A 15,716-nucleotide genomic window follows, 5' to 3' on the forward strand; every position below is an offset into this window, starting at 1 on the left:
GTGGCTCGAGTTGTTGTTTCAGAGCCCAAAGAGATAAATTGTTTTAGAGGAGCAGCGTTGTCATAAAGGATCTTATACATCAAACACAGATTGGTATGAATTATCAAATTTTCAAAGCTGAGAAATTGGTATTTTACAAGAATATGAGTACAAGTACCACTCATGTTTAATGGATAAACATGAGTGGTACCCATCTAACTCTCCGCCAGAAAGCAAATAAGCACATTGGCCAAAATGTCCAACTATTCCTTTAAGTACTATAAGTCTGAACCGTTTTGGACTTTGGGCTGATTGGTTTACCGTAAGGCCACTGGTTCTATTCTCAATTGCATTATACCTGTGATGACAGTACACGGTTGTTGGCTGTCAATAATTCATTAAATTCAGTATATCCAGCCCTACTACAAAGAGGGAATGTGGTTTTGGGTGGAAGCTGGAAATTGTATGGATGATTGATTAAGTTTTTAATCATTATTAGAAGGCCAAAAATTCTTTGGTTACAGTTTCTCAGATGTGAATATTTGCATATTTTCTTGGTCTTCTTTGACATTAAAAAGCATATCTTTGAGTTTTGGACCATTGGTCAGACAGAAGAAGCAATTTGAACATGTCTTGAGACAAACAATGCAGTGATTAATATTTCCTACAAAACACTCTCATAGTTGATAGTGATTGATCTCATAGTTGACTGTTGGGTTTCTGTTGTTGTACTTAAACGGCACTTGCACTGAAAAGCTCACAGTTCAAGCAACAGTAGAATATATTTTAATGCTTATCAAAAGCAGCACAGAGTGAGAAAGAAAAAAAGTGAGAAAGGCACATTGCTCTCTCAAACCTAAAGAGAAGACAGTGGGAAATAGGGAATGTGAAGTCTGTAGATGGGATGAATGCATCCCTATGTCTAACCTTGGAAGTAACTGTTGGTACAGGAATAATCAAGAATGAAGAACAATAAGTACCCACCAACTAAACGACACAGGTAGACACACACAAGAATCAATCACAAGTACCATCCTACACACACACACACACACACACATCCATCTGCAAACAGAGTGTAAACAGGTTGTAAAATTTCCTTACAGGGACAGATGAAAGAGGCAGAGCACATGGCAAATTGTCATGTACGATCACTTCTGGTCGTCACACTGACAACACTGTTTGCAAACAGTAGAAGCGCCAGCACACGGGAAAACACACCATGTGTGGCTGAGACTACAGGCTTATAAAATGTTAAAGTCAACATAAGTGGAGGTAACTCACTACATGCCATGTGTCGCTTTAGTAGACTAATGTCCAGTACAGTTTATAGTGTACTGATAAACTGTGTAAAGACAAACTGAAGTGCATATTTGGTATTGACAAATATTTGCTTTTCTTTTATTCTTCTTTCTATATTTTGTTAAATATTTTTAGCTTCTCTGCTGTCTCAACGTTTTAAATTTGTCTTAACTTCCTCCTGCACAGTTTTGCATAATGCAAGTCATACTTGTTTGCTGCATGTACAAGCAGAGATGTGGCCCCATGACCAAAGTTACACACTCAACTTTTCACCCCATTTGAAGCTAAATCTGACCTTTGTCTCCATGCTGATCTTGACCTGGGTCGTTTTATAGAGTTGACAATGTGCTGTTGATACTTTGGCAAGAACCATTTATCTAGGGTATTTATAATATTCTCGTGAATCTAATTATTTAGTGCTGTGTAGATCTTTAAATTTCATACAGTGGATATTTAAACTTCATTACTCATCTTTATGTAAGATTAGTTTAAATAATGTAACATACAGCTCATTAAGGAACATTCCTGGTTATGTTAATGTCCTTGAGATTTATTTTGGTAATTTCTCTTAGAAAAAAAATCTGGTATTACACATGATTTGGTTTCTTTTTTCGGGAAGTACAGGGTGATTGTGCGTGCGTACGTGTGTGTGTGTTGCTATATGTGGAGTGTGAACCTCTACTAATCTAGAGAGAGAGTGACTGCTTTGTGAAACTGTTCAACTGCCTGATTATTGACAGTAATAAAGAGGAAATGAAACAAAACTTTAATTCCTATAGGTCACATGACTTGTTTAAAAAAACCTCTCTCACTCTAACAGAAACCCACACAGTGTTATCAATATCAATATCAATCAATTTCCCACAAAAACAACTGCAAACCTGTCAGGAATTGGATTTCCCATTGACATTGATGTTTCAAAGAAGACAAAACCAGACGTTGAGTGAATGCAGAATGAGTACAGCTTCAGATCTGGACGAAATAGAGATGAATTTTGTATTTTACACAAAATGGATGTGCTGTGTGTTTAATAAGGAAACAGGAAAGAATCAAGCGCTGCCTTGATTTAGACAAAGTGGATGCTCATTGCATCAGTGCATGGGATGACAACTGTCTGATTTTTTTTCTGAACCCTGATATACATCTGCAGGCACAAAATCTGTGTTTTCAAATCTACATACAAATGACCAATGCATATCAAGATAGTGAAACATTATTTTTTCTACTATATTAGCAAAAGTGTCTAAATTTAGATCGCACAAGGCTGAAATCTTTTTTTATTTTTTGAATACATTGTACACACACTTTTGAATAACCAAAGCCAGTATCTCCACCTTAAATGCCATTTAACCTGCTCTATGTGGATACAGGCGAGCTCATGGGCGGACAGTTGCAGCCGGTTGTTCGACGGTTTACTTTGAAACTCCTCGCTGACCAGGAACACAAGAGGGAGGAGGGACTCAACATGTTTACAGGTTGTGAGTTTGGCCCACTAACATACAAACTTTGTGCTGTGCCTCTGAAGCTAAACAAAGCAGCGACATGCTCGTATGGGGAGCTCAGCGTCCAAATGTGAAAACAAGACAGAGTAGATCCCACACTAGCTAGCTCCAATTAATTACTTACTACTGCTGATTGGGTATTAGACACGTCACCATTAGCTGAATGTGGGGCATTATAACTCTGACTGAGGACATTCAAAATGCTGAGTTTTGATACCATGCCTCATCATGTTAGACAAACTCTCTGCATGAAATCATTTTTGTTGAATATTGCTGAAGCTTAACAGCACTTTTTAAGCTAGCTCCCATTATAAACACGACATCTTAGATATGGTCAGGTTATGAATGCAGAATTTGCAATTAGGAAACAAAACACAGCATTTAAAAGTTCTCCAGTTCTTACCTGTTCAGATCCAGAACCTAAAGGTCTCCGGGTGATGTAATGGGGCTACAGATTTAGCAGACTTTGTCATTGTTTTCACATTTTTAAATCATCAACAAACCATGTTTGCAGCATGAATGAGAGGCTGTATGTGGATATCTACTGGTGTGTGGGGGAGACAGTGCTGTCACTGATTAACTACGAGCTGAGAACACCCATCTGGGATGCCAGGGCAGCTCACTCTGTAAACAACGACACAGGAGAAACTGCACGGTTTCGCTCCACAGGCCAGTGACTCACCTGGGTGAAACATCCCGCAACTCACTCACTCACACTCACACACACACACCTCAAGAAGACCTCACAGACAAACACTGGAGCCTAAACAATGAGTTGCTTCTTGAAACTTGCCCCCTGTCTTTTCCTGTCTCTGTTTCTGTCCCTCCCAGCGTCTCTTATGAAACTTTCAATAAATCACTGTCACTGTTTAAATCAGACACAGTGGAGGATGTTTCTATTCCAATTATCTCCTATTCTCACATTTGAGGAGCTGGAACCTGTACATTTGCGGCAATTTTACTTGATTAATGACTTAAATGATCAATTGATTATCAAAAATCATAATCTGAATTTTGTCTGAACCGCATGATCCATTACACCGGGTCGGAGTTAACCCGACATACTTCTTTATGGAACAACGGGAGATCACTTTTCATGGTACAACAATTGTCTCAAAATATCACACGGTATATGGTATTACACAATATTTATAATTGTCATTAGCAACAGCAGCATCTTCAGTTACAATTCCTTGAAGGAATGAAAACAGAAGGAGTGTTGGTATACTGTGGAACCAGTATACAGCTGCAACCCTATTTACGACAATAAAATGGAAGAGTGCCACTAAAATGGAGCTCAATCTTATTAGAGTTGATGGCAGCTAAAGTGAAAGGCACATGGAAAAAAAACAACATCTTCCACCATGTTTGACCTCTAGCACCCTCTTGGTGACAGGAAGCGTGGGAGGCATTATGGGAAATGTGGTCTTAATTTAGAGAAACACTAGCACTAACACCAAGTTTAGGTCACCAACCGTCTCAATGTCTTGTTCTCTTTTCTTTCCAGCAAGGTATCAAAATCAATTTGTTGTGTGTGGATGTGTAAAATGAGAAAATCAGAGTTAATATTATCAAACAAGCCCACAGTTCCTTCGCCAACACCTGTCTTTTACAGCTCTACAGTCCCCCCCCCACCCATACCGCCTTTCCTCTGCGCCGGAAAGAAATAAGTGGATGAATAATTACAGGTATAAACACCTCGGGGCCATCTGAAGGGTTTTTTCCTCTTCTGATATTCTTTTAAACATTTCCGCCTCTTGAAATAGTCTTCTGAACAGCTTCTCTTTAGGTGCCTTCACAGCCCACCACTTCAAAGCCGACAGGGCGATGGGGACGCTCTTATGGTCATTTGTATTTTAATCTTCCCCCCTCTCTCTACAATGCTCTCTTTACCGCTCTAGCCCTCCCTCTTTAAACTGCCTCTTTACAGTCTATCTATCTATTTTTATCTCTTGCTCATATTTCCTGTCTCTTTTCAAAGCAGCGGGGGCCTCAGTCTACCTGAGAATGACTGAACCTGCCAACCTGTGGCCACACACGCAGATACTCAGTTATATAGTAATTAAATGTATATCTGTGATGTTGCTCCCTGCAGGAGAAAGCCCTCATTTAGCATTTCTCTTCTAGCAATGATTTTGGTTAAAATGCAGACATCAATGGCCTCATTGGTGTTTCACCACTGATTAGAGCTGAAACAATCATCAATCGATTAGTTGATCAACACAACAAAAAAAGTCTGGCCTTACAGCTTCTCAAATGTGACTATTTGTGGCTTTTCTTTGTTTTCTAGATAGTGAACTGAATATCTTTGGGTTTTGGACTACAGGTCAGACAAAACAATTTACAAACAATTTTACTCTCATTTCATGTTATTTTATAGACAAACAAATACAAGGTACAAGGTTGTTTATTAGTCATTATACAGCACAAGGCTGCATAACGAAACGAAATTTGTAGCTCCTTCATGCTACACACAAAACAATTAACAGTTAATCAATCAAGAAAATAATTTACGGATTAATCGATAATGGAAATTATGCTCTGGTACAGCCCTGCTCCCCCTCAGGTTAGGAAAGGTTTTTAAAGTTTAAATGCATATTTGTGTCTAATATTTTATTAATATGACAAATGCAAAATAATGATACGACAATATAAAACAAAGGTTATGTAAAGGAAGGAAGGAACACAGAAAAAGGACTTTTGTACATTTGGCAGAGAGCAACGATGGAGATTTGTGGTCCTATCATCAACCTCCTTCCACTCAATAATCTTAGACTATATTCAGCCATAATCTTGCACTTACATACATCACAACAATGGCAAGTTGAGACTCTGCCAGTTCCTTTATCCTATAGTGCTCTTGCACATTGGAAACTCCAACATTAGCAGCTTTGTAACTAAACTGTTTTTACTTTGACAGCATGGATGGAAAAGTAACATGGATGTTACTTTAAACTTCTGAAGTCTGAAAAAACAAAACAGACATTTGGAGATGCAAGATTTCCATCTGACCCCAGCGTTTGCTGCCTTCTAGTGAAAGCTGCTTTTCTTTTAGGCCTCTTAAATCTGAGTGGCGGGGTCCTTATCGTAGCCAGTCAGAGGCAGGGAGGCCCCAGTGCCGCTCATCCCAGCCCCTGGGTCTGTATGAAGGGTGGATTAGGGAGGCCTCAGCCTGTGTTGCTGCCATTGTTTACCAAGAGACTAGGGGCTGGCTGAACAACCCCCCTGTCAACACCGCAATACAATGGGAAACAAGGAAGTGGCAAGATCCTAGAGACTTGCACACACACACATGCCATTCCCTTGATCTTGGAGGATCGACTTTGTATTATTTGGGAGATACAAGAAAGTGGAAAAGGGGATGGGGAGGGGAACTTGTTAGCAATAGCAGCTGATTTCTGAATGGATACGAGGAAGCGGAGGAGGCACATGAAAAAGTTTATAAAGACATGAAACTTTAACATTCCCCCACAAAAAATAAAAAAAAGCAAACAAGCTGCCATTTGAAGTGGGTAAATATTATTAACTGCTATTTCCTTGCTTGATTCGGAAATTCTGGTTTGGTTTAGAGAAAGCCATGAAGGGACATTTTGAAAGCTGAGATACTTCAAATTTTCAAAAAACACACTGCAGCTGAACTTTTAGAGTCTTAGAAATGACGAAGTTTTACCCCTACCCTTCCCAAAAATGTAAACTGCCTGTCAGCGGCCTTCCTGTCAATTTTCAATTTTAGTCTGTGAAACGAAATGTCAAATGAGCAGGAAATTCCCCCAAACAAGACAATGTCACTGCACACTGAGCTGCTAACGCCGACTTGTAAATTCCAGTGACTAAGTTTACATACTGCCAAACAGCATTTTTAAAACAAACAAAATTTCACTGCGTTCCCAAATGAACTGGTTTATACAGTTAGTATCCAGGTACAGTGAGCGGGAAAGTGTTTCAGAGCGGCGTGTTGCCTTCGGAGCTTGTTGACGTCTTCGTGTGACCACAGCTTCCACATCAGAGGGAGTTTCACAGCCTCTCTGACGGTGAATAAAACTGCATACAACCAAATATAAGAAGCTAGGATTTGGTTGCATGTCAGGTTTCAGACAATAACCTGCAAACAGGACAAATTGACCGTGTCTCTCAGTCCGACAAAAAAGCGTCCTAACGATCAGCTGTTACTCCACTGACAGCTTCATCACTCCTTATCACATTAACACTCTTCTTTGGGCTTTCAGAGGCAAAATCTATTTTGACAGAAACATGTTAAAGCTGCTCTACATGCAAACTTCAATTTAAAAAGCCGTGCTTCTTTTAAGCTAAACAATGGACAGACATGCTGAACTAATATGGTCGTAATGGTTATTGATTAAAATGTAGTCTAAATACTTGTCAAAATATAACCATTAACCACCAATTACTCCTGCGGAAATCACTGGCCACTTCAGAAAAATGTACAACCCCTGTTTTTGTTTTAGTAAGGGGGCCACCTACTAATTTTGAGCCAAACACCCACCAATTACCATCTAAAATCAGCAATGTGACTTCCACTACTACTTTATTTCTGCTCTTACTTTGATCTAACCCACAGACCCCTTGCTGTTTTCTGATCCGCTGTCCACTGCAGCAAAGGTGATGGTAACATGGTGTCTCACATTAAAAGCCTTCCACTTGCATAACACTGATAGGCTTTTATTGTGAGGCAGCTTCAGGAAGTGCACCTTGAGTTATAGAAGCCAACTGCCAACTGTTAACTCATTGTTCAATTAATAGTAATCTACCCCACGATGCTGGCATTTATCTGCATGAAATGGTGCAAGGGAGAAACGATAGAAGATGATGATTAGATAAATAAGTGCTTTATCAAGTTTGATCTATTAACCATTCCTGTTAATAACCAATTCTGCCCACTAATATCAGAAACTTTAGGGGAAACACTACTCTTAGTCATCTGTGTAAATGCAAAAGTATGCACGAAGGTATGGTCATTTGATTAATTGTAAGCCGATATTAATGCACATTGCAATAACCAAAATCTCACGTGATGCACATCTATTAAGAGTCAGTTCTTCATCTACCCCTTTCCCAGCTCCTCTCTGCTTTCCTCTATTCCTTCTTCCATTGACTCATTCTGTCCACTCACCATAAAAAATACCTTTACAATCTATTATTCAGTAAGTTGCTTGACATACCACCCTGTAACTCAAAGTGAGTGAGCTTTGTCGCTTCCCGGCCTTCTCCTTTTTCATAGTTCACAAATACCATGAAGTTATCTAACACAGTGAGAAAATGTGAATTGGAGCAAACAGATGCTTAGAATCAGCTTGGATGAAGAAGGCAACACAGGCAAGAAAAGAGATGAATAGGTGGAAAAGGCAAAGCTCAAAAGGAGTTGGGAGAAAGATGTGAGGAAGATCCCTCCTCCGCGGGGGTTTGACTCCTCGAGATGACAAAGACTCATGATCCCTTCAAAAACACTGTCTGCTGGTAACCCACAGCATTATACACACAGCCAGCGAAAGGTCTAACGCACGCACGCACACACACACACACACACACACACACACACACACATCTGCATCCACAAACTTTGGATACAAACACATACCCACACACACACACCATACAGCAAACATTAGCACACAAAACACACCATGAACGCTGGATAGCACAAGCCTACGGCAACAAACTTGACGAGAAAACATGCAGATGTACACACACAGAAAACATGCCAGAGCCTTAGATACATACAAATTACTTAGTGTAATGAACTTAAACAGCAAACACACACAAACACACTCCGGATAAAGCTTTATCCAAAGACAACAAGCTGAGGGAGTTTAGCCATATCTCCGAATCCCACAAATCTCCCTGTTTGGCCACTTCCTCTGAAAGGACAGCTGATATCTACATTTATATAACAACAGTGAAATGTCCCATGAAATGCTGTAATAGGAGTATTATCGCTGAATGGAAGAAAGAGGGGAAACACTTTGCAGCAGACTCTCCAGTGTGCAGTCTTCACTTCTCGACAGAGATTAGGAGCTTGTTTTTTTATGTTCACATTAATTCCAGAACAATAAGGGGTGTCATTTATCCGTCTTTTTGTCTCTTTCAAACGGTTCGGGTGAATATGACAAATTATATGTTTTCAGAACAACAAAAAGCACTGGGAATTGTGATGTTTTTTGCTTCTGCCCGAAATGCAACGTGACCCCCGATGGTCGAGATCAAACTTTGACAAATGCTTGATGTCCTTGGACAGATTCTCATTCAATCCTTCAATATGGGACATGAAAATTAAAAACTATATTTTTTTCAAAAGGTAGAATGACCAAATTTGAAAAATCTGGGAAAAAACCTTGAAATTATTTGATCAGTCTTATACAACGAGAGATAAACCCACACAGTGTACCCAGGGGAGAGGAGGGAATGATACAGACAGACAAATATTACAATTAATATTTGACTTGCAGTCATTCAGCTGATGCTCTCATAATGAGTTTAAACAGTTAAAAGCAGTTTACAGGAACCCACGGAGGTTTTCAGAAATTGCCCTTGTTTTTGTTCAGCTGGTAAATGCTGAATGTCTCCCACTGACTTGTGGAAGATTACCGTCACTGCCTCTTAAACTGGTTGCAAACATTATTCACAATTTTGGACAACCAAGAAAGATTTTTCCTCGCATAATAGAAACAGAATTAGGGCTATAATTAACTTATTATCAATTAATCTACATTTTATTTTGAATCAGTATTTGGCCTATAACATCAGAAAACTATCCCTCACATTTTCCATGTCCATGGTAACATCTTCAAATGCCTTGTGATGTCTGACCAACTCAAAGATCTCCAGTTTCCAATGATATAAAAACATACTTAAAATAAAATCACTTAAGCAGGTAATCTATTATCCAAGTATTATCCACCGACTAATCACTTCTATCTCTTTGAATTTGAGTATTTGCTGCATTTTACATCATTGTTAAATTAAATATCTTTGGGTTTTGTAAGGCTTTTCAAATAAAAAAAATGCAATCTGATGGCGTCACATTGTGTTCTGGGAAATCTTCAATATTATCTGACATTTAACAAATGAAATGATTCTTTAAAAACATAAAATGGACAAGCTTCTTCACAACTAATTGCCAAGACTATAAGAAACTAGCAGTAAAGAGGGAAACTTTCAGATCATAATATAAAGGCAGAAAGACAGCAGTCAGACATGGACACACACAAGACATGTAACATTGTGTTGCCTTGTCCTATATTAACACCACAACACTAGGAAAATACCAAACGGTCTCCCAGACCTATAGTTTCCGATCCATCTCTTCCATCCATAATCATCACCCCCCCTCCCTCTAAACCACTGTTCTCAACCCTTTCAAGTGGCAGGTAGACGGGGCCTGATTCGGCGCTACCGCCTCACAACCAGCGGGCTAATTACAAGGGAAGCAGCAACAAGTGAGCATTGTGTGGAGTCTCGAAGACACACGGGGAAAGAAAGTGCTCTTTATCTTGCCACCACCAACCCCCCACCCACCCCACTATCCCACCCTCAACAAAAACAATCTCTGAGAGGCTCTGCGGTTGGCACTCCAGGGTTGGAGAAAGAGAAGAGAAGACTGTGAAACGAGGGTGAAAGAAGAGGAGACACACTGATGAGCCACACATACCAGCACCCTCGCTCACTGTGTTTGTCTAACACGATGCCGGATGTGCTGTGTTATACGTTGTTGAGTATAAAGATGTTTAAGGAAATACGAGTACGCTCTCTCGTACGAGTAGTTCATTCAATTATGTTCTCAATCACAGTGGAGGTTTATGAACAGACCTGCCTCTCTCACAAACAATGTACCTTTACGTGTAAATCCAAGAACCAAAAAGGTGGAGGAATAGTCTAAGATTTTCTTTCCAAAAAAAACAAAAACACTGTAAGAACACACTGCTACCTTTTCTCAGGCGAGTGATTTTTTCTAAAAGTTCAAAGTTTAAGGTCAACGAGAGGGTACAAAAGCTATTTATTGTCAAAGCGAGGGCATAAAAAGAGTTCCCTACATTTATTTTGAAGCTCTATTTGATATTTCATTTAACTTTATGCAATGCAACTGTGGTCGAGAAAAGAAGCAACTTTCACAGAAGCGATAACATTGAAATTTAAGTTTATTTTCTTATAGACGAGACCTTTAATTTTTTTATGTGGGGATCTTGAGGTATTTTTAATGGATTTATTTTTACTAGGAGATGTCATAGTCATTATTTTTTGACCCTTCAATGACCTATTTAAATTCTCCCATGACCAACTGCTGGGTCGTGACCCAGACTTGGGCTGACGGTGGGCTAAAATACTCTCAGAGACTTAAAAGATGTCATTAGCAAATCACATTTTCTGGCCATTTTGTGATACAGCAAATTCCTAATTCACTGTGCCTCACATTAGATCAGCCTACAGTACATGTGATCTCATAAATAGGCAGCTGCTGTTTAGCAATGTCTCGCCTGCTAGAGCAGGGGGTTAATTCAGGCAACAGGATTACACAGCACGTGAAAAATGAATTAAGCACAACCGCTCATGTTTGGTGCAATTAGTCAGCCTATCCATGGATATTGGTTCTTACGGGTGACTTGAAGGGATTTTATGATTAATTTTTTAGGGGCTGTCTGGCTAGATGAGTGATACTGCATACTTCAAATCCCTCCCTGAGTCTTTCTGGTGTTTGTTTTAGCGGTTTAACACTCAGAACAGTTATTAAGGCAGCAACAAACCTCTTGTCATTCACAAACAGATGAAAAATGTCGTGTGAAACGAGTCGCTATGACGACATCAATCATATTCCAACTTCAGCAAAAGCATAAACAAAAACAAGCTCTTTTTCTGCTCTGCTTCTTGAGGCTCATGAGGGAAAGCACATTCTAAATACAGCTTTATTCCATAAGGCAGTTGAGGGGGGAAACAGTGCAGTTCAAAGGCAAATCAAAACACATGTAAAGTTTGTGACTGATGCAGATGTGCGACTGGGATCTCACGCTGACACTGCTTCTTTTTGCCTCTTTCGAACATAAATCAACCATCACTGTACTAAACTACAGGCTCGTCCGAGTAGTGTACTGAAATAAATGGTTTCATAACCTAAAAGAAGCATAACAGCAGAAAAACCCAAGAGTAGCCCAACTACTATTTGTATTTCACAAATGTGAGAAAAAGAGGCAGGAAACTGAGATTAATCTACTTTAATTCAACTCCCTCAGAAAATTTGATTTATCCACAAAGGAGCCAGTAAAGAAACCTGTACATAGAGATAGAAAATGCTATTTTTGTGAGAAGTATAATGTTTTAAATATTATAGCTGATGCCATAGTAAACCAATCCCATCCAATAGGTTGATGTGAGTGGAGGTTTGCTGATTTGCAGGACTAGATGCACAACAAAGTAAAAAGCAAAAATATAAAGAAGAAATGTTTATGCCAGAAACAAAAATCACTATCACTTATTGTCTCTCATGTCCATGCTGTCTCTGTTTATTACTATTGAATTCTGGCTACTAACTAAGGGTCTATTTGCTTCAGCCAAAAATAAAAGCAGCTACCAGGCTCAAAATATTTCCATGCCTGAGTGTATGTTTTTGTCTTTCTGATTATTTCTTCAGCAGGGGTTAGCTACTATGGCAAGAGCATCACCACCAACGTAGAATTTTATTAAAAAGTTAATCAAATAAAACTATGTTTCACTCCTGAAGCACAAAACCATGTGTTCAGCATTTGGACGTGATGCCAAAGAATACAAATAGTAGCCGAAGTGCACAAACTTGCACTGGAGTCCAAAGTAAGATGTAAAGAGGGGCAGATAAGGACCTCAGCCTGCCCTCAGCTGCTGACACAAGAAACAATGAGGACACAAACAGTGACCAGTGCTCTAAAGCCAGCAGGAGAATTAAAACAGAAGTGGACTTACAGATGGAGAAACCGAGCTGTTGGGGAGGTAGGGGTCAGGCAGCATCAGGAACGGATACCCCGGATACGTCGGAGTCTTGTACATGCCTCCATCTTGGTGCTTCGACACTGAAGACATGAAAAACAACAAATGAGTTTGAAATTCACTTTTATTGGGACCATTTATAATGCCAGTTTGTAGAAGTTGTCACTTTTTTCATAATTTCCTAGCGAAACTCCTTTGGTTTGGTCTCTGAGAGGACGTGTGTCAGTATGGCATAATTGTAAATTTGATTCAAATTATAAGTTACAATTGCTTATGGAATAACAGAAGCTATGCATGAATCATTGTATGCACCTTATTAGGATTAAAATTAAATAAAAATCAGATACTTACTCCCACAACACTGCTTTAAGATTTAGCTGTATGCCTCAAAACAAAAAGGAAAGCCTGACAAAATAAAATAAAGGTGCATACAAAGTAGCTCAAGTATTTACAAGTGTTCTGGTTCCTACATGTTATATCCTTGTATGAGCACTGACAGGAGACAAAAGCGTTACAACCGTCACCTAACCTGAGAGGCGTGAACTCCTGTAGCCTATGTGTTAATTTATCTCTCTCTACCACCCATATTAAGCATCAGAGGCCTCTCTGTGGGGCCAGTTATAACTAGGGTATACCTGGTCTATGTGAAACACGCAGACACACACTAAACTTTTTATTACTGTTCCAGCGTTGTCATTACAAGCTTTGCAAGCGAATGTGCCACAACTTTTAATGTGGCCAGAACCAAGGTGACAGAATACAAAACTAATGCAGTTTTGCAATCACCATCATTCAGAGCTGTAATGTTTTTTTCCATCTGAAAGCACAGATTCACATGTGGAAGATTTTGCTCAAAAGAACGTTTTCCTTTAAGAAATGACTGAATTGAGTTAACAAAATAGAGTAAAGCCCACAGTGACACCTGTAATTAAAACTGCCATGCATACATTTTCAATATGTGCCTTCTTGAGGGAGGGAAAAGTAAAATTTCTTTGTACCTTTGGGGGGCAACATTTAAGACCAAAAAAAGTTCAAATAAACCTTTTTAAGGACCCTGGTTGACCCCACTTTTGGCAAAGTCTGGCATAAGCTACACTGCAAAAAATCCAAGAATGCATTTAGATACATGAGCTCTGGGCAGCTCATATTAGCAGTATGACCACAATATATTGAAAATGTTTGATATAAGTTGATTTGAGCTGCAGAACAGTGACCTTACCTCATCCTGATAAGGCCAAGAGACTTTCAGAGTCCATGTTTCACCAAATAACTTATTAAGACATTTAAAGCAGGCCATTTTTTACTTGAATCTTTCTGGGGGCATGCTAATTTGAAACAGACACTGAGGACATGCATGATAGATCCGAGAGATAAGCTGGAGAATTTACGACACGATGGACAGATTTTGCAGTGTACACCTGATTACAACTCTATGAAGTTGGCTTTAATATTCGACACGTGTCACCGTGACAGAAATACTCCTCACGTTGACACAGTAGCTTCTCAGCTGTTTTCTCAGAGAGTGTTGGCTACTCGAACAGGATGAGAGAACAGTGTGTGAATGTTTCTTCTTACCCACGTCGAGATGCTCCCGGTGTTTCTCCGGAAAGCCCCTCTGCTCGCCCTGCTGTGCCCGTCTGACGGCCTGGATAGGACCAACAACAGATAACATACTCAGTCACATACTCCATAAATAAAAAGTAAAGAAAAAGGCGATGCACCCCGAAGACAGAACAACCACACAAGTATTGTAGAGTGTCAAAGAGTGTATGTTTAAAGAAACCCTAACCGTACTTTAGCTTATGTTTTTTTAAATTCTGCTACGATACGGCATCACTTGTCCTGTAGTGAACCTCTGGTAGCCTGGGAACGTTACTACTGTAAGCCTGAAGGAAATTCACATTCACAATTTTTTTTTTTTGAGTTTCATTCAACGCTTGTCAGCAGCGTGTAAAATAAAACAACCTTTTCATCATACACACACACACACACACACACACACACACACACACACACACACATACACACACTCTCGCTCTCTCTCTCTCTCTGTGTTTTAAACACTCACACACACTCCGAGCCACCTACCGCTGCGTTCGGACTTTGATTTATTTCCGACTCGTTCACCAGGGAGGACTTCAGGTCGGCCAGGTCCCTCTCCGTGAACGCGTTTTCTTGGATTTTCTCCTCTTGCTCCCCTTCGTCTTTGAACGCTATCATCTCATCATTCGCTCCCAGGTCGTCCCCGCCGCCGCTGCTGAGCTGAGGCATGTCTACTTCTCCCCCACCCCTGCGAGATTATACACTTTTAGAGAAATAATAATAACTATAGCAAAAAAAAAAGTATAAATAAAGAGAAGAATCAAGGGACTTTTTTCTGTTAAATCTCCTCAGTCTGGGGCGCCTCCAAAGTGCAGAAACCCCCACGACATACAGAAAAAAAGTTGAGTTGTGGCGTCCCCCGGCTGGTTGTTGGTAGAGGACTAATGTTTCCCTACAACAGCGAACAGCTCATTTGAGCCCAAGACAGAGCAAGGAGTCCCGACATCAAAGGGCGCCGACCGGATGATTGACAGGTCCGATGACTTGTTGGGGGGTTGTACGATTGTTTCGGCAGAGCTTCTTAAAGAGACATCACCTCTCTGAGCTCGGCTGAACAGGCATTATTCATGACTTCCAGGGGCGTGTTCACACTATCCACGGTCCCCTGGCTGCACACGGCTGCTGCGTTACACAGTACATTTACTCCAGTGCTGTACTAAAGTACACATTTGAGGTACTTTTCTTGAGTATTTCCATTTAATGCCATTTTATACAATTACACCATACAATTTCACAATATTTATCTAACAGCAATAGTTAAGGTTTTGCATTAAAAAAGAATAGGATGAGCTTCTAAAATAAATCACCCAAGAGTATATGAATACATTCAAATTAGCTTCATCTTGGCAGTTACGCAAGGTGAAG

The 15,716-nt window shown here is 39.9% G+C and overlaps 1 protein-coding gene across 12 annotated transcripts in view; it reads right to left on the reverse strand.

The window, feature by feature from the left end:
- Nucleotides 1-15,320, reverse strand: part of tcf7 (transcription factor 7) — a 75,111-nt gene extending 59,791 nt beyond the window's left edge. For 5 of the 12 annotated variants that reach the window (XM_038708281.1, XM_038708280.1, XM_038708284.1 and 2 more), the window contains exons 1-3: nt 14,838-15,319; nt 14,325-14,394; nt 12,726-12,832 (exon numbers count right to left, since the gene is read on the reverse strand). In XM_038708281.1, the coding sequence (XP_038564209.1) occupies nt 12,726-12,832; nt 14,325-14,394; nt 14,838-15,020 (360 nt within the window). In that variant the 5' untranslated portion in view covers nt 15,021-15,319. Of the gene's footprint in view, nt 1-12,725; nt 12,833-14,324; nt 14,395-14,837 lie in introns of all 12 variants that reach the window. The other 7 variants (XM_038708278.1, XM_038708276.1, XM_038708282.1 and 4 more) reach the window with 3 other exon arrangements.
- Between the last annotated feature and the right edge of the window lie 396 nt (nt 15,321-15,716).

This window comes from Micropterus salmoides, unplaced genomic scaffold (assembly GCF_014851395.1).
Source record: "Micropterus salmoides isolate LMB-PRFRI ecotype aquatic unplaced genomic scaffold, ASM1485139v1 Ms_hic_scaffold_9, whole genome shotgun sequence".
NCBI classification, from domain to species: domain Eukaryota; kingdom Metazoa; phylum Chordata; class Actinopteri; order Centrarchiformes; family Centrarchidae; genus Micropterus; species Micropterus salmoides.